This window comes from Spea bombifrons, chromosome 13 (genome assembly GCF_027358695.1).
Source record: "Spea bombifrons isolate aSpeBom1 chromosome 13, aSpeBom1.2.pri, whole genome shotgun sequence".
In the NCBI taxonomy this organism is placed as follows: Eukaryota; Metazoa; Chordata; class Amphibia; order Anura; family Pelobatidae; genus Spea; species Spea bombifrons.
Window position 1 is genome coordinate 13608601 of NC_071099.1, and position 24566 is coordinate 13633166.

The following is a 24566-nucleotide window of genomic DNA, read 5'->3' on the forward strand; positions in this document are numbered from 1 at the left end:
TTGTACAAAATTGTTTAAAATAATAATAATTATAACAGTAATAATAATAATAATAATAATAATAATAATAATAATGATGTCTTATTTGTAACAAATACAAAAAAATAACTAAAATAGACATTTTAACTTTGGTTTATTCTTAGTCGCCCTGAAGTGACCGGACGAAGCTAAGGAAGGTCATGGGATGACTCCAAAGCCCAAATCTATATGACTAAATATTAATCAGAATTATTTTTGACAAGAACAAAGTGGGAGGGCCTTACCATGAGGGCGGGACCTCGGTAGCCCCTCCCTCTTTCACTCATATAAAAACAAACAGCTGTTCAGAGCTTGACCCTATTCCATCCACGCAACACTATGTCTGTAGTCGGAGCTGTGATCAAGAAAGTCTGGTGCATAAAGAAATATATTATTCTGGTCGCAACGCCACTGATTCTTTCACCGATACTCTTCACGCTACCACCACAGGTAAAGGCTGCCTTTTAACCCTTTCCGTTGCAGAAGGAGTTAACGCTCAAAGACTCTTTGCGAGTTCATGAAATTATTTTAAGTCGAGGTCGAGCTGATAGGTTGCACTTCCCCCTGGTCCTCAGAGGGTTAAAGGGGGGGGGAGAAAAAAAGCCAAAATGTTGCAATTGTGAATTATCAACTTTATTTAAAAAATATATATATCTTGTGTCAAATATTTAGTTTATTTTTTGGCAATTTTTTTTTCTGCCGTTTAACAAGCTTGTGCTCTTGATCTAGAAAAACAAAGAATTTGTTTTTTTTGATTTTTTTTATTTATTTTTAGATATTTTTAAAAAAAAGAGATAATGGGGGGAATATTCAAAATGTGAAACAAATGTCGTAGCAATACATAGGACCTGCGTCTTCTTAACTGTTCTGTATTTTATTTAATTCATTGATTTTGTGTGAACGTTATTTTTTTGGTTGGCTTCCTGACGTATGTCAACCTCTTAAAAACTATAAACCCCCCACCCCCCCAAGAAAAAACAAAAAAAAACCCTCAATGGGGTCTCCATATTGGCCCAAGGCTGTCCCTGGCAGACTATTGTTTGCTGCCGCGAGATAAGATGTTAAAGGATATTTCAGGTTTTATCAGAATCTGAAGTTTTATCTCTTTAAAGATATTTGCGGGAAATAAATAGAATAGAATTGTATCGGAGTTGCCGTCTGCGGCGGTGATATTGGTGGGACTTTAATCTCATTAGTTTCATTATATTTAATTAATAGATAAAGTTCCAATTGTTAGCTTTGTTGTGTCTCATTCTTACATAATTCCCTCCATATTAAAGTGACAGAAGCTCTCCTTCCCCCCACCGTGGAAATTTCCCATCGATAAACATTGCGCAATTCTTGCTGGGTTGCTCAAGGTGAGACCTTTAACCTGGGCTGTCTTCCGACTTATGGAGCGCCTACGGGAGACCATTCTTTACGGAATCTTTCATAACGGTTGAGTCACTAACGTGAGTTTTTGAGAAGCTGGGGTTAAATCTAGCATCTCATGGACTTCACTTAGCATCGTGAAGGGCCTTCAAGATGCCCCTACATGGTGGACCTTGTTCGGAAATGTATCGACATTTTCCCCTGACTTTGACTCACCTCCGAGTCCTGCTTTAGTGAATAAACCCTTGAGATGTAGGTCTAAATGGTTGGTGATACCTCTTATTGGGTCTCCGTAGAAAAAAGAATGTAGACTTACCGAAGGTTTTTGGGTTCTCCGAGTTCTCTTCATCTGATGGAACGATTCTGAAGGAAAGTCCTCTGAGGTCCTGATCTAATGTGATTCCACGCCTTCTTCCATGGTGGCCCAATAAAAGTATTTTTCCCCTCGGCTATAGACAGCATATTTTTTTGGTCCTTTTTGTCTGTATCCATTTTCCTTATGAATGGTTGGGAATGTGGAGCACACTACGATTTCGCTGGAGCTTCGACATTCTACCAAATTAGTCGCCCCATATCAACCTTACAATCCAAAATATAGGGTAGCCATATAAAGACCGATGTGGCACACGATATAAGACTTCCAGATACCCAACGCAGAAACCCAGCTTAACCTCTAGCTAACAGACCAATACTCCGCCTCGCACAATCTTCTTCTCACTGACCCCTCCTTGAGTGTAGACTCCACACACACTCACGCTATCACAGTAGTAAAAGAGAGAGAATTCTCAGCAGATTGGACTTACACTAATATCCAGTTTATTCACACTGACCTGAGGACGTACATCTCTCTACACAATTGCTTAAACATAGATGACAGATCGGCCCCATTCGGCCCCCGTCGAGTCGCCCGTTTCTCCTGCTGTAAAGACTAAAACCTTAATCGGTCGTTGGTCTCGTCTTAGATTCAGGAGCCGTATGTCTATCCCATGCATGTATAAATCCCCTCGCTGTATTACCCTCTACCACATCTGCTGGGAGGCTGTTCCACTTATCTACCACCCTCTCAGTAAAGTAAAAATAACCTAAAAGAAAGTATGCACGTGAGCAGAATACCCTAAAACATCAAAAAAAACATTCATGGGACTTACTGCTTGTTTTTCCTCGTTAACCTCTGCTACTTACGGTGCATCGGTTGTGATTGCTCTACTTTCTACAAGCGTGGAATTGGGAACTGAACAATGACTCATTTATACAGAAAAGTGATTACATCAGCGAAAATATCTGGCAGTGATCCTGTCCAGAGGGGCCAGGCAAAATCCTGCCTCTGGTTCCTGGACCGAGACCAGAGGCTACTCTTTTGGCTGTGAAGGGTAAATGTGAGGCTGATTCTAGTATTAATACTCCTTTAATGCCCCATAATCCACTTTCCTTAATCGGATTTAAAGTATCCTTTTGCAGAAAGAAATATAATTTCATATTTTCATGTTTTGGGTAAAAATAGACCAAAAAAAGGCAATTGTGGTAAAAACCGCAGAACTTTTCTGAATGCTATTTTTCTTTGATCAAAATAATATCAATAAGGAAGGCATCGCATCCTGTCTTCGGCTTTCAGAAACGATATCAATTTCATGTTCAATTATCATGTTACATTTTTCAAATGTGTCCCTTTTTCCCCCTAAAATCGGCATTCTTCAGCCTCCCTGCGCCCTGAAATGTGGAAAATGAGCAGGGCTTGGTGCATATGTGTGCATGCGCAGATGATGCCTGACTGAAAGTCCTCATTACCCTAAACATTTCTTGAACAGATATGTCTTCTACAAGGTTACAGCTGAGAGGGTAGTAGATAGGTGGAAGAGCCTCCCAGCAGAAGTCAAGGTTGGGGGAGTTTCAACATGCATGGGATAGACATATGGCTCCTGAACCTAAGAGGAGACCAACGATTAAGGTTCGAGTCTTTACAGCAGACTAGATGGGGCCGATCTGCCTGAAGACGGTTCAGAAGGTTCCATGCATGGTGCAGAAGACCCCCTGTGGTCCACCTCTGGCCGTGGCTCCTCCAGATGTGCAGCCCTCGTTAGGTGCAGGCTTTGGATTAACCTGGCTTTGATTATTCAATTAAATAAAGAAACATCCAGTTTGCCTTTGAGTGCCTGGATCTGTGTGTTTGGGCAGAAGATCACAGAGAACATTCTGTCCTCAGCCTGGGCTGCGTTTCCCGCTGACACGCGACCCCCGCAGACGGGTCCATCGTACATCTCGGATTCCAGCAGAACTGCTTCTTTTCTCTTATTTTCAAAAGCATTTTTTTGGGGGGGAGGATTTTATTAAAAAAAAAACAAAAAAACTTTACCCCTCCAGCCGTCATCAACAGCCATGGCTTTAAACTTTTTTTTTTCTTGACATCCAGGTATTGAAGGACTCCGCTCTGTTAGCACAGCTGTCAGATTCATAGGTCCCATGCCATATACTTAACCCTCGAAATGCTGGAAAGATGAGGAAGAGACGCAGTTCACTTTTTTTAAACGACAGCGACGTAACACAAAGAAATTTAAATGGCATATTCAATCCAACAATGAAATATTTCTTCCAATTAACGTTAATATAAAATGATCAAATGCCACCAGTAACTTTTTTGGGGGAAAAAAAACATACTTCAAACCTGCATTAAATAATTCTCCCATATTTGAATTTAAATGATAAAAAATTAAAAATAAATGTCGTTATGATTAACGAAGCTCCAGTTCCACCAGATCCACGTTTCTGGAGCCCCATTTTTGGTGTCAAATAAAATCTTCGCCTGTTCTGTTTTCAACGTTGTCCGTAGAACCATCTCGAGAAATATAGGAGCCGTTAAAGCAGCTGCTTTTATTTCTCTCACCTGTCGCTTTAACAGAAAGACTCGCCTATCCAGGATCCTCTGGCGCTCTTCGGCGTCTCTTCTCGCCACCTTATGACATCATAGTATAAGTACAGACACCACACATTGGCGAGAAAGGCTTTAAATGGCTTCCTTATTTTTGGTAACATGTGGCATCCGACGTACCATACAGGAGCCGCGTATCGTCCAAAGGGCCACAATTATTTCACGCAAGGGGAATCTTGAGCTTTATTATGGTGTGAGATCTCGAGGCGCGAACAATTTAGAAACGTGGAGTTTTAGGACAATCTAACGCATTTAGTACAATTTAGGCTCTTCAGAGGCATTCTAACTAAAAACTGCTCAATTCCTTTAATAGAACCCAACAGATTCTTCTTTTTTCCCATTTAACTTCCCCTTCCAGTTGTGCTCCTGGATTCGTAGAAATGTATTTTTCAGCCGATTGCGTTATAATGACTTCCTATTCGTCACGTCGCTTATTTGTCGATATGTTTTTTTTATTGTGAAATCCCAGGTTATCAATTATGTTAAAAAAAATGTAAAGATATCTGCCGAGCCAACTGGGATGATTTTTTTTTTTTTTTTTTCGGTAAAAAATGTTCCTTTGTAAAGAGATAACGTGAATTGTTATTACCGTAATTTCTATAAGAATAGGTCCTGTTGATATATATTACTGTCTTTTATTTACAGGAAGGAAAATGCCTTTACGTGGTCTTATTGATGGCCCTTTACTGGTGTACGGAGGCCTTACCGCTGGCCGTGACTGCCTTGCTCCCAATAATCCTTTTTCCCTTCATGGGAATCCTTCCGTCCAGCAAAGTTTGCCCGCAGTACTTTTTAGACACAAACTTTCTGTTCCTTAGTGGGCTCATCATGGCAGCCGCAATCGAAGAGTGGAATCTTCATCGAAGAATCGCCCTGAAAGTCCTCATGTTAGTGGGTGTCCAGCCGTCAAGGTACAAAAATGGTGTCTCTTCTTGAGTTCATAGATTTTTCTTAGTTAATACATTTGTGTTTGGTACTCTTTTGGTGTTTTAAACTATATTTATGTTTTGAGATGCTGGTGATTGAAAAATCTAATCAATACATGGAATCCAATGAAGTAGGCGAGACTCTTACAATTAAGTACCGTAATAACTCTTGTTAGCTTTCAGGAGCCCGGCACCCAACTTTTCTACCAAGGTAGTTGGAATCTCAGTTAATGCCAGAACTCACTGTTTTTTGGGGGGTAACTCACCCAAGTTCTATCTACAGAGTCTTGAGGGAGTACAGTGTATCAGAACATCAACTTGACTGATGGACTTCATGACCAACTAGGCAGTAGTTGACAGTCAAGCTGAACTTAATGGCAGTTAAGAGGCCAACATCCAACTCAACAGCGCTCTACTCAACTCAGCTGTTTGTGAATGGATGAGTTGCTGTCCCTGTTGGATTAGTCCATGGGTTTGAGTTTGAGTCTATATGAAATCTTGAAGTGAAAGGGTAATTGTAGTTAGAGAAAGTTGATAAAAAAAAAAACTTCTGTTCCTTGGTCCAGGCTTATTCTAGGGATGATGATAACGACGGCTTTCCTTTCCATGTGGCTGAGTAACACCGCATCCACTGCTATGATGCTTCCCATTGCAAATGCCATCCTCAAAAGTCTGTTTGGTGAAAAATTCTGTGAAGATAAAGGAATGAAGAGTAATGAGGCTAGCTCAGGTAATAAGTTATGGAAAGTAATGGAAAACAGGTACATTTGACACCAGGTTATGGTCCATGGCATGTGCCAAGATGATGACCTTAGAGCTCCAGATGCTTATGAACTTCGTTGAAGGGGACCTCACCCCCAAGTTTATACCCCACTAGAATCTCTTATGAAGATCCCATATCCACACTGGTAGACTTAGCACTCAGTAATGCGCCGTTAGTTATATAACAGATAAACACGCCAAGCCAACACGAAAACATGCCTGTGATATGTTTACAAACACCTTGTACATGTCTGGTAATAAGTAACCAATGATCCTAACATCCTAAGGTTGCTTTATGGTCCTGAAGACCTTATGGTCATGTGACATTCCCAGGATATACACCGAGGATCCTAAAGGAGGAAATTCTAGACTTTGCGACCTGAGTTATTATCCATATTTTATTCCACATTCTTTCCAATTGATAATTAACAGAGAAGGAAAATGATGAGGCAGGGTATTGGTCTTGAATGATATAAGTGAATTCTCTGTAAAATCTCTAAACATCGCATTTTAATAAGTAACCCAGGAGGAAGACTTTGGTCCGTACATCCTGCACCTTCTTTTAGAATTTAAAGTACTTTATTTCAACTTGTTACTTATAAAATATACCAGGATTGATAAGTTCATGACTCGGCTGTTTCTTCAGCGTATGTTCTGATGGAACTTGCGCGTATGCCCGTTTTGATGAGTTGTTTTCATCTCGGCGAAGGTTGCAGGTCACACACAAGCTCTTAATAAGACCAGAGACAGCCTATAACATAATTGTTTGGCATGCTGTCTAATACAGCAACTCTGTCTGTAGCTAAACCCGAGTCGACCTGCTTAAAGGACCAGTCATGGTTGTCCCAGTTTCCAACTTCCTGATATCTCCGAGAGTCACTGTGCCCTGTAGGGTGTTTTTATGTCCTTCAGAGCTGCTTGGTCTATTCTCTGATCTAGACCACTAGCCAATGGCATGGCTATGTCATGGTGGGTTCACTCATGAACCCAGCATCTACATAATTCTGCATTAGAACCTCTAGAACGTGTGTAGATGACCCAACTGTACTACCTGCCGCATTGACCCATAAAATAACCTCAAGCCATCAGCGGGGCCTTCATCCCTGAACAGAAAAAGCCCCACCAAAATCAAGACAGCTGGGGTATATTAAAATATTACAGTGAGAATACCGCAAATATTTTAACAAGCAATACTTTCACTTTTAGTTAACTTGGAAAATGGTCTACATCCCGTGCCCACGGAAGTCCAATTCCTAACAGTCAATGAAGAAGAGTAAGTTCAACAAAATATCGGATATTCTAACGCTTCCTATGAAGAAGTATATTTATTTTTGGAATGATTATGTAGATGAACCACCAGCTTCTTCCAACATAGGAATACATTTTTATATGGGGGGGGGGTGGACCTTGTGCCCATGTGTACTTAACCATTTATCTTGTGGGTTATCTTTAAAGCAAAGATCTGCCGGAGAAGACAGATGTTAACATTGAGGTTCATCCCGACTTGATAAAGGAACGACAGTATCAGAATAACATCTGGAAGGCGTTTCTCATTTCAATCCCATACTCCGCCAGTATTGGAGGAACCGCGACTCTCACTGGGACCGCTCCTAACCTCATCCTCCTTGGGCAACTAAAGAGGTAACTAAAGAAGACGATGTAAGGTGTAACGCGTGAAAGGTAGTCTTTATATAACTTAATATCACCCAAAAAAGACCTTGCACCTGATCTTAAACAATTGAATATGTTGGGTTTTAACTCTTTATAGGTCTTAGGAATGTTTTTTTTATTAAGACTTTTATTTTATTTATTTAGCCTTCCTTTATGTTCAGCTGAGAAGGCGATGCATAGTCCCATCTGGCGTCAACTGAAAATAACGGACTATTCTGGTCCAAAATGTTGAATACAAAGCAATCAATAATAGAATGTTGATCCAAATTTTAGTTAGCTATCGAAACAATGACTGTGATTTCCGACATTTGACGTCCGTCTGTCCTGTAAAGTTTTTTCCCAGGTTGTGACGTGGTAAACTTCGGTTCTTGGTTCATCTTTGCCTTTCCGCTAATGATTTTATTCCTTATTCTTGGATGGCTGTGGATCTCTCTTCTACATGGAGCAATAAGACTGAGGTACGGTACCGCACAGTCAAGTCCATTTTGACACCTACGTTAGGAAATTCCTACAAACCTGATTGTTTTAAGGGCCTTCAGAATGTTCACATCTTTTCAGGGCTTGGTACATTTCAAACAATCAGAGGCAAGAAAGCCCTTCTTCTAAATATGCAGAATGGAGAAGAATGAAGTGCTTTGGTGGAATGATATTATTGTTACAGAAGTTAATGTAATGTGCTTTCAAATTCGTATCAGTTGTAAAAGACGGAAGAAGTCGGATATACGGTCAGATGCTGAGGCCAAAGCAAGAGACATCATACAGGAAGATTATCGCAAGCTTGGGCCAACAAAGTGAGTTCTTAACACAAAATTCATCATGCTGTCTTGGGTAATGGGCACGGAACCTCAGTGTCGGAATTCAGTTGGTTGTCTACATCGCAGCGTTCCATTGAGAATGTTCTTGACCATAAGCAGTCCAACAGCCCCCCGTCTAGTCCGCCTGTTTCTCCTGCTGTAAAGACTCAAACCTTAATCAGTCGTTGGGCTCGTCAGGAGCCGTATGTCTATCCCATGCATGTTTAACCCCTTAAGGACAATGGGCGGTCCCTAAACCCATTGAAAACAATGCATTTTGAGCCCGTACATGTACAGGCTTTCTCATTAAGGGGTTAATACCCTCACTGTATTTTATAGTAGGAGATACGCCAGATCTGCATCGTAGATTTTAGTTTCAATTCACTTTACGTGTGAATATTCAGGATATAAAATTCTCTTATGTTCTCAGAAGTGTAATTTTTTTTTCCTGTTTTTGCTTCTCTTTTTCAGTTTTGCAGAAAAAGCCGTCTTCTTCTTCTTCTGCCTATTTGCTCTCCTTCTGTTTACCAGAGATCCAAAATTCATCCCTGGGTGGGCATCTGCGTTTACCCCTGGGTAAGTCAGACCCTAATATACATTGGCACGGATCATACTGCAGAAACGTCGCACAGAAAGTAGGCAAAAATTTGGCGCGGGTACTAAAAATGGTTACAAAAATATACAAAATCACCAGCCAATCAGGAAAAATATACCATTGCTCAGCTTTTTTTCATGCCACCGGCCGGCTGCCCTGCTTCCATACCACCTCGAGAGCCATTTTAGTAGTTGCGATTTTGGACGACAAAGTGTTAAACACACATTCAGGGCGTTGAAAAAATGTTAATCAGCTTTTCTTAATGCGGCGTAATACCGTAATCTAATTATTAACAATTCCTCTCGTTTCTTAGGTTTACCTCTGACGCTGTCACAGGTATCACAATAGTCATCATTCTGTTCTTTTTCCCGTCGAAGAAACCGTCATTAAAGTGGTGGTTTGATCTAAAAGGTACAGTAAGTGACGCCTGCGATATTATACAAAATCTACTAGACAAAAACCCAGACTACATATCATACTGCCCTGTGGGAAATAATAGAATGGATCAGTCTTAACTACCCAGCCGGGAACTCTGACTAATGAAAGTCTATGGAGAAACGGACCTCATTAGCATTGCCATAAAGCATCAGCTCAGTGTGATGTTTGAGCCGGGAAAGTCACCCAAAATATCACATGACTGACAACAACGGCATCTCCAGATCTGCAGAGAAAGGGAGATTATTGGGACAAAAGGAGATAAAACCAGGTTTTTGTCAATAATGACCAAAATTACTGCATACAGCGCTGGAGGTTATTACTGTATACAGCGCTGGGGGCTTATTACTGTATACAGCGCTGGGGGTTATTACTGTATACAGCGCTGGGGTTTATTACTGTATACAGCGCTGGGGGTTATATTACTGTATACAGCACTGGGGGTTATTACTGTATACAGCGCTGGGGGGTTGTTACTGTATACAGCGCTGGGGGTTGTTACTGTATACAGCGCTGGGGGGTTGTTACTGTTTACAGCGCTGGGGGGTTATTACTGTATACAGTGCTTGGTCTATATTACTTTTGAGTTGTGCTAAAGAAAAAGTTTTTTTCAATAGGACTCAATTCTTCTTTTTCCAGCTCCAAATATTGAAAATAAACCACTTTTATCCTGGAAGAAAGCCCAGGAAACAGTGCCTTGGAATATCATTTTGCTCCTCGGGGGAGGGTTTGCTATGGCAAAAGGCTGCGAGGTAAGCAGTTTGCATAATTAAAATAACATCAATTTCACAAAAATATCATTCACAACAATATGCAGACCAGGGTAGACTAGTTCAATGAAATGTAAAAGAAGTTTTACTTTGCTGAGAGGGTAGTAGATAAGTAGAGTAGTCTTCAGGTAGAAGGCAGTGATTACACCAAATGTAAAACTTTGCACTAGAAGCACTATATATATATATATATATATATATATATATATATATATATATAATGTATAAAAATATTTTTTGTTAAAAAATCACTGTGATAATCAACATGATAGCTCCATAATAGGGCCCTGAACAGATCTCTTACAATGGACCATATATATTTATATATATCAAGTATATGTATATAAATATATATAATGTGTGTATTCCTACAGGTACCGCTAATTATACTAATACGGCAGATGAATGCACAGCTCTTGTTTTTATTTCTGAGTGCTTATTTTCAGGTGTCTGGTCTGTCCACCTGGATAGGAGGCCGTCTGCAACCCCTTGAGGGTCTTCCTCCAGCCCTTGCTGTGCTCCTTGTCACCATACTAATTGCCTCCTTCACGGAATTCGCCAGTAACACTGCCACCATCATAGTCTTCCTCCCCGTCCTCTCAGAGCTGGTAAGTTTGCATTTGCAACCATACAATGAAGTGTCTTCATCACAAGTAATGGTTGGCCAAGATTTGCTCTTGAGCTATTTTTGTCCACCACAAACTCAGCCTTTCGATTCTTGCGTTGGTGGCCATTGTAGTCCAACTAGCCATTTCTTTTTTTAGAAAGGAAGAATAACGGTGAGACAACTACAGACTGGTCACTGATGATGTTAGAAATAATAGTTAAAAGATTCCTCCGAACGGGGGAACATTATGTGGAGCTGTTGAGAAGATGTCCAAGTCCCAAAGGACCTATTAAATCTTCTCAGAATGGGGTGATTGGAATCCTCTTAAAAAACCTATTGTTCTGTTCCCTTAGGCTATTCGACTTAAAGTTAATCCACTTTATTTAATGATCCCTGGCACGGTCGGCTGCTCTTATGCATTCATGTTGCCGGTCTCCACTCCACCGAATTCGATTGCGTTTGCTACTGGACACTTGCTGGTCAAAGATATGGTGAGCTTCTTCTTGAATTATTGCGGTTTTATGGTATAAGAAGAAACGACTAGATTGTTTTACCCTTCATCATCTTTTAGCCTTTCCTAGAACGTGTCTAAATGGTCATCACTAGGAACCTATCCTCTGCCAACACTATTACTGTTCTCATGCCTAGTGTCAGGCCCAGATCGGCATGCTGGGCAAATGCCTGGTGGGCCCCTGCTTGACAGCGCTCCATACTCACCGCTGGGTTGGACAATTGAGTTCTGCAATGTGCTGCTGCCATCTGCGTATCCAGTGAGATAGACATACGGCTGTCTAAGACTAAGATTCGAGTCTTTACAGCAGGAAAAACTGGCAACTAGACGGGGCCAAAAGGGGCCGATTTGCCATAAATTCTAAACATAGGCAAAAACCAATTGGGATTCACTTTAATTTTATTTTTTTAATAAATGCCTTGAGCAGTTTTTATATTCCATATAAAAACAGATACTATTCTTTAATTGACGTTGGTTGTTTTTATTTGTTGTAGGCAAAAACGGGATTCATGATGAATTTGATGGGGGTGCTTCTTCTCAGCCTGGCCATGAACACGTGGGCATCTAGTATTTTTCAGCTCGGAACGTTTCCCGACTGGGTTCCGATCCATTATCACAACGTAACAGCGCTGGCATCGAATATACAGAACCTTACGACGGGCGGGTGAGTGCCGAGATCGCCAGAGGAACTTCCTGCGAGCATTCGGGAAAATGGCGGCCTTTCTGAGGGAACTTCCTGCAGGTCAGCTCAACGGGAAAGGAAGAAAGACGCTAACGCTGGACTGGAAACCTATCGGAGCAAAAAAAATGATTTTTTCCCCACATCAAAACCTTCACTTCATCGAAAAAACAATATTTCTTTAAAAAAATGATATTGCCACATAGCTTTTCCAAAGCTGGAAATTGATTCTTCCTGGAATAATTTTTTCATCTCCAAATTTCCCATTTTTATCGAATGTCTCCACAAACTGATACAAAATTATTATTATTTTTTTTTACCTGCACGGCATAAAAATATTCTGTAAATGAATCTATACCATTGGAATATTTTAATAATGCCCATCAGTTTAGTTGCTTTAGAGCTCTTTGCGCTGCTGTGCTTAGTACTCTAACCGTCCTACAATATTTCCCAGAATGCACCCCTTTCCATGACTTTAATGTCTCCAATATATAGAGTTTCCAAGCAAATAAGTTGCCATTTTGTATTGAAATGTCCTCCGAGAGACACCGTAGTGAACTAGCTGCTAAACCCTTATTTAACTTTGGCAAAACAACGCACATTTTTTTTATAAGACTACAGAAACGTTTATTTCACATTTTTTAAAGCGACGTTAATGATGCAAGTAGGGGAGAGCTGACTCAGGAAAAAAAACACTAAGTTAAATGTAGGATTAAAAATACTAATTGCTGTGATTCATCATTCGCAACACTCAAAGCTGCTTTTAGGTCTATTTTGCACGTTATGAGTAAGTCCGTGACACGTAGGCGCTCATAGGCATTACCCACAACGGCCTCTCAGGTCTGTTCACTAATGTTTAAGTTGCCGGTCAACTAAGTCAAGTCAGAGGACAACTAACCTAAGTTGTCGTTGAGTACTGTTGACTTGGACTGAGTCACTTAACTAACTTTACTCAAACACCTCATCCACTCACAAGAGGACCAGCCATTCGGGAGTTGAGTGCCATCTACTTGGGCATTGTGGGTCTCCCATCTTTCTTTCTCAACATGGCTGCTGTCCAAGTTTAGAGTCTGTTAGATGTATTGAGTTCCATCGAGCTCCTGGTCAACTCGCCCCTTCTGAGGAACCAAGATGATTATGTCGAGTTGGAATCCTTTCTCCTCTTCAGTCACCTCTTCGTGAAGAGTCACTTGGCTTTTTATGGCAACTCTTTGCAAGATGGCGGTCAAATCGTCCTGTGACGTGAGTGAAGTTTCTGGAGTTGCGGCATCAGCTTCCCACTTCCTCACAAGTATTATTTTCACAAGAATTGCGATGTTTAGTAAAGCTGAACCAAGATGAATTTTTAAACACTCTGACAGTGAACTTTTTCTGTACATACTGTAAAAATATAGTTTTTATTAACAGGAATGCTGTATAAATCATACACATTAAATTCTCAATTTTATTCTCTGTTATTTTTTTGCGATATTTTTCATGATTTTATTGTTTTTCATGATAGGTTTGTAACACTATTAAGTATATTAAATCCTCTATTTTAATGGTGTCTGGCACATGAGTTAAAGGAAATAAAAGTTTGTCTCATGTTAGTATTGATGTTGTGTTCTGATTGTGTTATTTATTTAATCGGATGCCAATTTCTACTTGATAGCATTGGATGGAATATCTAACTCAGAAATAATATATTCCATGCAGTTGGAGAAGAGAATGAGGCACCAGGAGCTTCCACTCCTACGAGACAAACCCTAAACCCTTAAATTTCATCTCTACAATGGCCATAAAAGACCACCAGAACGTGGCTAATCTGTGTAGGCTTTTATTTGAGAATGCGCTCTTTTCGCTCATGAAAATCAATATGTTCCAAATCACATTGTCATTTTGGGGAAGGCTTTTAAATCCAAAATATAATTTAAAAAACATTTTTAATAACCTTGGTTTTTTTTAAGCCTTTCCCGGCACACAGGGTTTGATCTTGGACATAAGGAAGGGGGTTCCCTGTTCTAGGGGAGGTAGACCCTTCTTTACACCCCAGCTGAGCCATAACCCTGACCCGATAGCCGGTGGGGACAGTCAGGGCTGGACTGGAGATAATGAAGCAGCCCCGGAACTTTAAGGCCAATGGCTACCTAATGACGCAAATGTGGCCAATGGCGGGATGACAAGCTGCACTCGGGGGGTGTATCCAGCCAGTGACGCTTACCAGGCACTTGCCCTTTGTGCCAGATGGCCAGTCTAAGCCTGAAGTTACATATTCTAAACAAAAACATACATTGTTAACTTGTGAATCAGCTTCTACAATGCACCCTTCAAAAAAAATACTAAGGTGGACAAGCAGCTAATAATAAACTATACCAACATGGAACCATGACAGCTACAGACATCAAACATTAGAAGTGACCGGTGAATGCGCCTGCTAAATTTTAATTGTAGAACTTTCTTTAATAAATAAATTTCATTTTGGAATCAATTGACTTAAAATGGCCTTGACGGTGATACTCTAGCTGTCCACAAGATGGCAGTATTGCATCAAAGCAATAAGCGGGCAAAGCGCACGAGCTTCACAGACTTGTATAGGGAATTAACCCCTTCAGTCCTAGGATGTGTCATGTTTTGAAAGAACCGCTTTCCTAGTCTCTAAATTTGCTAAGTTGCTTTGTCACAAATACCTGGGGTGTTTATGACCCAGCGATATTAACCCCTTAAGGACAATGGGCGGTCCCTAAACCCATTGAAAATAATGCACTTTGTCATTAAGGTGTTAAAACTGGACAAAAAGCACACACTCACATTCTAATTCAGCTAAATGTGATTATACCCTACAGGGTATAATTTGCCCTGGGAGCATGCGCCTGGTCAGCTGTCATTCACGCAGGGGCAGAAAGAACATTGGATCATAAAATTTCACGCGGTGGAATTGTATATCTTTGTAAAGTAGAAACAGAATTTGCTGACAGATCAGACCCTTTCGGCCCATCCAGTCTTCCCATTTTTCCTGTTTGTAAAGACCTTAATCAGTCGTTGGTCTTGTCTTATATTCAGGAGCCATATCCCTAACCAATGCATGTTTACATCCCCTCACTGTATTATCCTCTACCACTTCTGCTGGGAGGCCGTTCCACTTATCTACCACCTTCTGAGTAAAGTTAAACAATACCTGTTGCATTCGTTGATGGTGCTACCATATACACAGACTAAGCAACTGCTTCAGGTGATACCTTTTATTGGTCTGAAAAGCCTTCACGACCTCAGCGGCCTCTTCCCTAGATGGAAACGGTTTAGTTTATTTTTACTAATACTTCTTCTTTTTATTGATAAAACATGCCATAAAATATAGTCATTTCCGTAGCTGAAAATAGAACTCCGTATTTCGAAATATGTATATTGTTGTTCTTTTATAGAACGCTTACTCACGGAGACAACTCCGGTCAAGTTACGATCCGCAACGTTTGCCGTTAAAATTTACAAACAATGAGGAACCTTGTGAGACTAGGAGCGTCTTCAGATAAGAGGTACATTAACTATTTTGCATTATCCATTTGGAAATACATGGAATATTTTGGCATTGTTGTTAATCTGCATGGATTAGTTGTGTTACTACACAGATACGGTGTGAGTTTGTGGCTAAACTTGTCCTTTAGTATTCTGGGGGTTGGGAATTCTACTGTTTGCTATGGGAGTGGAGCGATCTCTGCTTCCATCCTTTTGTTATGAGGAGGCTACATGTGTTGGACCATACTTTCAATCCCTAGAACCTCGATAGGTTGCTGAATTACTCCAGTCAACATGGCTGTCCATCCCATCCCCTGAAATAGTTCAGTCGCCACAAGCTCCTCGTACAGGAGAACCTCCACATGTGTCCATCAGCAAGCCGCACAAGAAACGTTCTTATAAGGGTTCCCTCTCTGTGATTGTCACTAAGATATGGTCACACAACAATGTTTGGAGCCATTTACCATGAGAAAGTGTCGTTCGATGATGGACATCGGTGGGAACGCAAGGTTCTCCAAGACTCATGGCCCCTGCACTGCAAGACAAAATATCAAAGTGAGTTTTATTGCTTCCAAAGTATTAAAAGCTATAAAAGTATTCTATACTACTATTCTTGGCGGGACAAAGAGACAGAGCGATTTGAGTCTCCAAGAGAGACTGTTCCTTCTAAATAGTGACACTTGTGATGTATACAATGCGACCTTGAGTAGGTTTTTAGAAGAAGTCACAAGTGTGTCCATCCTGCAGTGAAAAGGGAGATTTATTTGACAGAACTTGGCGGTTCCATTTTATCAATTCTAAAATAAAATTGTACGGGAAGGTTTCTGGGGAGACGAGAGAACGAGGTATTCGACGAGCATTCGTGTTTTGAGAGCCTCTTCACGCTGTGAGGTCCTTGACGGAGCTCTCGAACCATAACTATGTTTTCCTCTTCTAAGAAGGTCCACTAACTCATGTAAATGCACGCAAGATGCTGACCACACTCCAGAACATCTTCCGCTAATGTACTTTTGCTGTATAAAAGCAGCTATCAGTTATCCCTATAATGTAAGCTAAAGGATGTAAAAAGACATTGAGCTAAAATAAGAAACCCTCTACGGTTACCTGAGAGGAAATATCGTGTTCAATTTCTAAGAAATTCATCGAAATAAGACCTAAAACGAAGACTTTCGTGTTTTCTTTAGCATTCCAGAGAATACAATTCAATGTACTTGAGAACATAAAAAGAGAAAACAGAACTTTTAAAAATAGAGATAGATAAATTTGTCACAGAAGAAGCTAAGATGTTCCTTTAGTGTTTACTTGGCTGGAACGTTTGACATTAGGAAAGATCCAAGGACAGAGGCGGTTCTCCCACTACTTAAAGGGGCTTCTTTCAGTACCCGATGACTGCTCTCCCTGGCATACAGATAAAATATATTTGTAGTACAGATATTTACATAAATGTTTACTTTACTGAGAAATAGACAATTTGGAAAGTGACTTTATATCGCAATTGGCCAATAACTCAATATTTTTCCTTTCCAGGAAGGCATGCTGGAATTTCACGTGGACCATTTTAATGCCAAGGTCCAAAGGTTTCTTCAAAGAAGTTTGGTTTGCCTATTCCAGACCCGTTCCTGCCGACAGAAAGCAACTCCTAATGTTAATCGTAGCATGTGCCTTATTTTCTGTATTTGGTGGGATCTTCCTACACCAATGGCTTTGTAACCGCTTGCATTATAACCCCCAAAGCATGACCATATTGTCTACAATTGTCGTCCTCTTGACAGTTTGTGTTCTTGTCTTAGTGCACCCGATTCGGTGCGTGTTAACCATCGTCCTTCCTATGGTCGGTAGCAAGCAATGTCGAAATCTCCTCTGGTCAACGTGCTTTATGGTCATAATGTTCAACATCCTTCCCAACATCGCTACGAATATCCAAGCCGTTTTTCAAACCATCAAGTGCGTTTCCCAACATTCTTTGGAAAGTGTTTTAAATTCGACGCATCACTTCCGAGTCATCGTCGAAAACACCACCGGCATACTAACAAAAGTCACCGATGAGATGGCAAAGATGACTTTGACGCCCATCACTAGACGATTGTCCATCTCTGCGAACGTGGAAACGTCCTTAATCGAAAGCCAAATATTAAAAACTTCCAAAAACATAAAGGAGGATTTCGCAATAGTCCAATTTCAATTCAAGGACACGGCTTTAACATGCAACAGGATTCTGGAAGGGTGTTTTATCTTCTATGTCTTATTTAATGCTTCGTTGTATTTGAAAAGGTACTTAACCGACCTTGAGTTTGACAACTCGTACATCACAAAACAGCTGGAAGAATTAGCCGTGGAAAAAAAGGTTTCCCATTTGTTAATGACGTCTTCTAAAAGACTAATAAAATCCACAGGACTCAAGCTATCCAAGGAAGAACTTTGTACGTGTCTGGTCCATGTCTTGACAATGTCCTTGTTCATCCTGATGACGGTTCCTATTGTTGTAGCGGATCACGTTGTGTTTCACTTTGGAATGGTGGTTGTGGAGTGGGTCGATAACTTGCCGCCCATTCATATTACGCTTCAAATGAAGTATGAAGTAAGTAAGCTTTTTTTTTTTAATTAAAAATAACTTAAAATAACTTTAAATTTGCAGCATACGGGCATTGAAATATTTAAAAGGTACCTAAATCTGAATTATTATTTAAAATAGACATAAAGTTCTATTTAATTTTGAAACTGATGGAACTCTGGTTTATGTGGATTAGTCATTCTGTGAAAAAGCTGGTTAAAAGTTGAAGATAAATTTAAAAAAAACGCAGTTCTATGAAGCTGAAAATATATTCCGGATCACCGTAGAATAAATCAAACAGATTAGAGGGCTGTCTTAATCCGATTACTGGTGTATAGAGGGGCTGCTTCTTAGAGAAGAAATCCATTAAATATATCATGATGCTGTTTAACATTCAAAGTATGGAAGATGTTTTACGGTAGCTTTGTAATAGTAAGTCAGTGGTCTGTTGAGTTTGTTCGTAAAGTCTGTAGGACAGTTCTATGTTTAAGGTCCTTGACTTCACCTTGCATTACCGTGGGTCAACTCAGTTAAGCACCTTCCACAAGAAGGACTGATCCTATAGTTAAGGTGGAAAGACTTCTTGAAAGTCATCTCAGAGATTTAATTATACATTATTCAGGACTAGTTTAGACAAGCTTGTTGAAGAATCAGCTCACGAGGGTTGGAGTTTCGCATAGTGAAGTCAGTGAGATGACCCATTTGACTCATGGAAGCCCATATTGACAATTAAGGTGTCGCACATTAAGCCACCATCACAATGTATTTATCAATGGATTGTTTCATATTATGAGATGTTCTCAATTTGAGAATCAAAAGTCCACGTTAGGCAAACGGAACACCAGTCGTGAAGGACTGACACAGAGGAGAAGTTACTTTGATGGGAGACATAAATATGGAAGGTGCTTAGTTTAGGTGGGTTTATGAAGTCTACAGAATGGAGAAGTGTAGGATCTGCAAAAGTGATGGCTTGGTGTAGACCAAGGGGTCCATGTATAAAGTGGATAAAGAGCCAAAAAAGGATCATTGTTGGCCTTATTTACATTACATATACCTAAAGCAGAAGTGGTAGTTATTAACAGTCGCTTTGAAGTTACTGTCCTGTTATTTTGTGCTGTTAGATCCGATGGCACCCTGATATTCTTGTCTTTTTGTACACAGGTTAACCTGAAGACATTTTTAGTGAGGGCCAATATTCCGTACGAAAACAACTACCCGTGGAAGATGACTTTTGTTTCGAGCAACTGTAGATCACTTCCGAACCCACCCAACGTCACTATTCTAGTCACCTTTGGGTTTATCTTCTGTCTCATGTTCATCATGATACTTCTGGAAGCGTACGCTCATCGGCTGTGCAGGAAAATTTCGGCATCGTTTTACGAGAAAAGAGAGGAGGAAAGAGTTTCACATCTCCTTGAAAAAATAATGCACAAGACAGATGATGATGTTCTCTGATGTATCAGAATGGACATAAATGAGATGGGCTTCATATTCATAAAGATTTCCCCAATCCCATTCATTATCCCAGTCTAGTTTGGCCCGGCTTGTGCATATTGTAGGAGTACAAGTCGAGGCAACTTAAAGCCTTTTGGTCCATGTGTGCCAACGCATTTTGAGCCTAGTCGGCTTAAGCTTGGTTCTACTGGAATATAGACATTAACTTTAATATAAAGCACAAAAATAAAAACCCCAAAATTGTACTTTTAACCAAAAACATTCTCCAACCTACCAATGCTCAGTTCTCCTATCAGGTAGGAGTTTCCAGCGTGGCATAATCTTCTCATCTTGTAACTGTTTAGCGATTCTTCCCCGTTATGCATTATTTACACCGACTTAAGTTATTATGATCATTATGGATTCTGGTCTGTCAGCACATCTGGCAACATCTCTATAAAGTCCTCTTTCCCTTTTTAAACAAGAATTCTCTAGAGTTCTACCACAGCCGTTAAATGAGAGAAGTAGAAAATGCATCTTAATTAAAATTCTGATTTACATTAACCAAGACATCTGTTATAGTCCCATTTGCTTTCAAACAAGCATTAGAACTTAGGTTTGATTTATTTATGGTTTGCGTGGTATAAATAGAAAATGAAGCATTTGTTTTACTCAATAAATTGTGGGATTTAGCATCGTGACTTTAAAAGCCATGATTTGTTTTGAACTTACGTGACAAATGCAGTATATATAATAAGGTCACATTGAACTTGCATGTCCTCGCCTGTAACACAGAATTTAGAAAATGCAACTGAAGTCGAGTCTGTCATTTAAACTTGACCGACCACTCGACTTCTTAGTGAATAGACTCAAAAGTCAAGTAAAGTTCCATCCCGGGCCACATTTGTGAGCTCCACCAAGCAGAAGGGCTGAAAAATGAAACTTATTTTTTAACAGAGAACGCATGCACTAGTTGGCATGCAGTACATTGTATTGGAGGCCAAGGAAAATGGACACCAATAAGCTGTCTGGCAGTAAGTATATCACATGCTAGGAGAAATAATTGTCCCAACACTTATCCTGTAAGTAAAATAGTTGGGGGAGGCAGGAAAGGTGCTAAAGCATATGTAAATATTATACAGAACCCCATATTATTTTGCAAGTGGGGGTCACATACAGCTATCATGTTGTCTAAAGAGGATATGATCGCTGTAGTGTGCCTTTAATGGCTTTGTAACTATGGAGATAAAACTATTTTTTAATCCACAGCCTTATCTAAACAAAACGGGCCTGAATATACGACACAAAGAAAGCATAGATAACAAATATTAAATTCAAAGACGATCTTATTGTATATGCAAACATAGGCTTCATGTATGTAAAAGGGGGTTAAGATAAAGTGTTAAATTAAAAAAAAAAATGCAATCATTGAATACAATTGTGGACCGATTAGATGAGTCAATAAAATGTTCTGTAGATACAGTGAGATTAAATGGTTTTAAATGTATATGTCCAGCTTGTAATTAAACTGGCTCAAAATCCAATAGTCTTGACACTTTCATAAGCAGTCGGCGTGTATAAATAACGTAGATAACCAAGGAATACATTAAAAGCCCCTTTCAGCCATTTGAAAAGGAAAATATATAGAACGTGCTGTCACACGGGACACGGTTGATGTCAGTAGTCTTGTTAAACAAAGAGTAATGTTGCCATGGAATATGGAGGTCAAAGAATTATAAAAATGGAATTCACCTAGAAGGATCTAGAAGCATTAGCATATGCGTGTTCCACTTTGGAACTTTGAGGTCCTTTGGCCAAAGTCAAGTTAATTGGCTACCAGCGATGTTGGCTTCACTTCGCTTTAATGGGGATTAGTTACAGATTCTGGATTTTAATTAGTTACAGTAAATAACCCCATGCAATGAAGCTGCATCTGATCTCGCGGCCCTAGAAGGAGGAGTGGAATCGAGCTCATATAAAATACTCATCAAAAAATACAGCCGTACCTTTCAACCACATTTCTCAAAAACAATTACACAGTTGTAATACATGCAATACACGCAGCTGGTCCGTGACATAAAATGAACTACGGTTATGGCGTTTTTAAACATGGCTGACAGGTAAAGTGAGCGGCCTTCTCCGAGACCAAGAAGAAAAATACCACAAATGGTTTTGTCGTAAATAGACATATTCGAGCATCAGTGAAAAAGTGAAAATGAAAAGAATGAAACGTGCTAACAACATGTGGTTGTTGAAGAGCGTTTAATGTCAAAAGTCATACACCACGGCAACACTGAGCACAGCAACAACACACAGGGTAGGTATACCGTATCAGGCATGTCTCTCCCAGGCAGAACTTTTAAGGCAGACAGGGGTTTCCAGATGTTCCCTCCAAGCTCTTTTGAAGAAGCACAAAGAAACGGCCAATGTTGAGGACCATAGATGCGGTGGCAGCAGAGGAAAATTTGCAACCCCTGTTTCATGCACACAATTCATTTGTAAAAAGTCTCTGTATTAGGGCCAGGTTATCGTTTCTGATGAGTCTCATCTTGGAGTGTATTCCCTCCCAAAAAATACAATGGGGATCTATCGGCAGATTAATTAACAATAAGAAGGCACGGGTACATTGCAGCCAAAATATGGTTTTTCATCTCATATCTACATTTTGTTCCAATCATTATCTTTCCAAATAGTGGATTTTTATAACTCATCTCCATGAAGTAGAGAGGATTTATTAAAAATATTTTTCCGACTATTATCACCGTTATGCTTCTGCTAATGACTTTATGTGCATCTTTATGTACGTATGATGAATTGCCCACTTTATTAAAGTGCATTGTAATTTATAAATTCATATTTTGTTTTATTTTATCCCAGACAATTTCTGCTGACAAACTGCATTCGTGTTTATGGAATACAGTAATAAAATTACAGTCAAAAATGGTTATGAGAAATGTCACTCTGCCCAGCAAATTACGTGTTAACTGTGTTTTACCGTCCAATAATTGCATAACAAGTCCTGATTCCCTTCCTACTAAGTATTTAGGAAAATTGTCTTCACAGTATTTTCAAGAGACATTAAAGGGGATGCCCACCATTATTTTCTGTTAGTGGTCATCAGTAGGTGTTAGATGTTGGACGACTTACCCATGAGTGCTCTTGATCTCCCTCAGGCTGCAGTGACCTTCTTTACAGGTCTTCTCTGTCGTCTTTCCCAGCTGGACATCAGACTAACCGGGATTGCACCATCCTCTGCTGTAGTCAGATGCCCCATCCGTGAAGCTGCGTTTTGCTTCCTTTTCGGTAATATGTGGCTTCCGTATGGCACATCTGCCACCATTTGCAGAAGACAGAATATAATGCCACATCCTGACGCCACACACAGGGCAGTCAGTGAAGAAGATTTCTACTGTAAGGCATCCATTCTGGGGAGCCACCCTTCAGAACATGTCTTCTTGTGTCTTCTTTCTTTGTCCGATACTTTGTGAACATGGCTTCCCCGTACACTTATGCAAAAGGACTTCTGGACATACCCTCGCCTCTGCTTAGGGGAAAAAGCGAGAGGCTGACCCCATGGTTCTGCCTTTTTGTGGAAGTGCACCAAGAAGCCAGAATAATGCATAAATGCTTCTCTTTCTCCATGAATCTAGAAAGAACATGCCTTGGAGCGCCAAATTACTACCTCTGTCAAAGAGCTGCCTTGGTCCCACCTGGACCCATGTTGGGTTCCGCTCTGAGTAGCACCCTCCACAAACATTGGTTGTTTGCAGTACTCTTCGTATCACGGGTAGAGTGGACGAAAGGTAGAATGGATGGGGGATGTACTCTGAAAAGCCGCTTACGACGGGACTTTATGGTCACGTGATGTAAACATTATCGTTTCTGAAGGCGTTTCCACGGGGCAGAAAGTACTACTTTTATGACTTTTTTTTCCGATATGGGCAAAATTTCATCCAGCTACAAATTATTCTCATCAACCTAACACCTTCGGCTTCAATTTAATAGATGGATTTGGGAAACATGTTTTGATTAATTTTAAATTGTTCTTGTGCAAAAAATGCCTGAAGCAACAATGCACAGCGTGTTGATTAAATATCATGTATTTCAACACAACCTCATGTAGGCTTTCATTATCTGTTTATGAACAAATAAATATGAAACAAATAATACATCACTAATACTGTATATATATTATATATATTTTTAAATCTAAAACCCAGAAAATTGCAAATCTACGATAAACAGAACAAGGGTATTAGAGAAAAAAAATGTAATGTGATTTCACCAAAAAAGTGACATTAATAAAAAGGGCACCCAATATGGCGCTGTTTTAGGATTCTTGTAATTGAAGATTTCTAGATGCCGTGAATCTCATTTTCTGCTTTCCCACTTTGGACACATCTTGCTTCCAGCACTAAATATAAATATATTATAAGGTGTTATATGGGCAGCCAATCAGGAAGGCGGAATAAGTTGGATGCTGCGAAACATTATCGGTTTGAATTTTTTGAACATTTCTTTACATTTATGCTTTTTTATAGATGTTTCAATATACTACTGTGTGACTGTTAAGGCAAAAAAAAAAAAATAGTCGGACAGTTTAATGTCACCGGGAGCGATTTCAAAGAATAATGCATATTAAAGTACTTTCTGAACACTTCAATATACATAATTGAAAACGTTTTTAAAAATTGCTTACTTTAGAGAAGGGCTGCAGCTACGGATCTGCAGCTCCCTGCGTCCGCCATGGTCCGACAATTCAAGCCGTTAATTGGCTGTTTGAAGCAGCCAATCAGAGGCAGGAAAGCAATCCCCCCCCCATGCTGTTTGCCATTAAATACCATTACATAGGTTAAGTTAGTATGCAGACCCATTTGGACCAAAGAGTGACAGAACCTCTTTAATTCATCATCTATGAGACACAAACAAATTAACCAATTAATTCCCGGTCTCCAAGATCTCTTATTAATGTGCTAACCTTACGGGGTTAACGGTACATTTTAACTTAACCCCAGGTGGGAATAACAGCA

General features: G+C 39.9%; 2 protein-coding genes across 2 annotated transcripts; both read left to right on the top strand.

The window, feature by feature from the left end:
- Positions 1–356: 356 nt before the first annotated feature.
- On the top strand, positions 357–13651 carry SLC13A3 (solute carrier family 13 member 3). The gene is made up of 13 exons (XM_053453009.1): positions 357–468; positions 4958–5223; positions 5805–5968; positions 7207–7273; positions 7456–7641; positions 8004–8129; positions 8367–8462; positions 8937–9041; positions 9374–9471; positions 10135–10247; positions 10712–10873; positions 11226–11363; positions 11878–13651. Exons 1-13 carry the CDS (start codon positions 358–360, stop codon positions 12049–12051), a joined length of 1806 nt encoding a protein of 601 aa, XP_053308984.1. The 5' UTR covers position 357; the 3' UTR covers positions 12052–13651.
- Positions 13652–15997: 2346 nt separating this feature from the next.
- OCSTAMP (osteoclast stimulatory transmembrane protein) lies at positions 15998–19557 on the top strand. Its single transcript, XM_053452752.1, has 3 exons — positions 15998–16047; positions 17079–18129; positions 19264–19557. Exons 1-3 carry the CDS (start codon positions 15998–16000, stop codon positions 19555–19557), a joined length of 1395 nt encoding a protein of 464 aa, XP_053308727.1.
- Positions 19558–24566: the final 5009 nt, after the last annotated feature.

What these genes read in the sequence shown, in the direction of transcription:
- SLC13A3 (XM_053453009.1), top strand. Translation starts at nt 358, where the DNA reads ATGTCTGTAGTCGGAGCTGTGATCAAGAAAGTCTGGTGCATAAAGAAA. An exon ending in GTGGGTGTCCAGCCGTCAAG is followed by an intron (nt 5,224 to 5,804) that starts GTACAAAAATGG and finishes TCCTTGGTCCAG; the next exon opens with GCTTATTCTAGGGATGATGA. An exon ending in TCCCCGTCCTCTCAGAGCTG is followed by an intron (nt 10,874 to 11,225) that starts GTAAGTTTGCAT and finishes CTGTTCCCTTAG; the next exon opens with GCTATTCGACTTAAAGTTAA.
- OCSTAMP (XM_053452752.1), top strand. Translation starts at nt 15,998, where the DNA reads ATGTTTGGAGCCATTTACCATGAGAAAGTGTCGTTCGATGATGGACAT. An exon ending in TCGTTCGATGATGGACATCG is followed by an intron (nt 16,048 to 17,078) that starts GTGGGAACGCAA and finishes TTTCCTTTCCAG; the next exon opens with GAAGGCATGCTGGAATTTCA. An exon ending in CGCTTCAAATGAAGTATGAA is followed by an intron (nt 18,130 to 19,263) that starts GTAAGTAAGCTT and finishes TTTTGTACACAG; the next exon opens with GTTAACCTGAAGACATTTTT.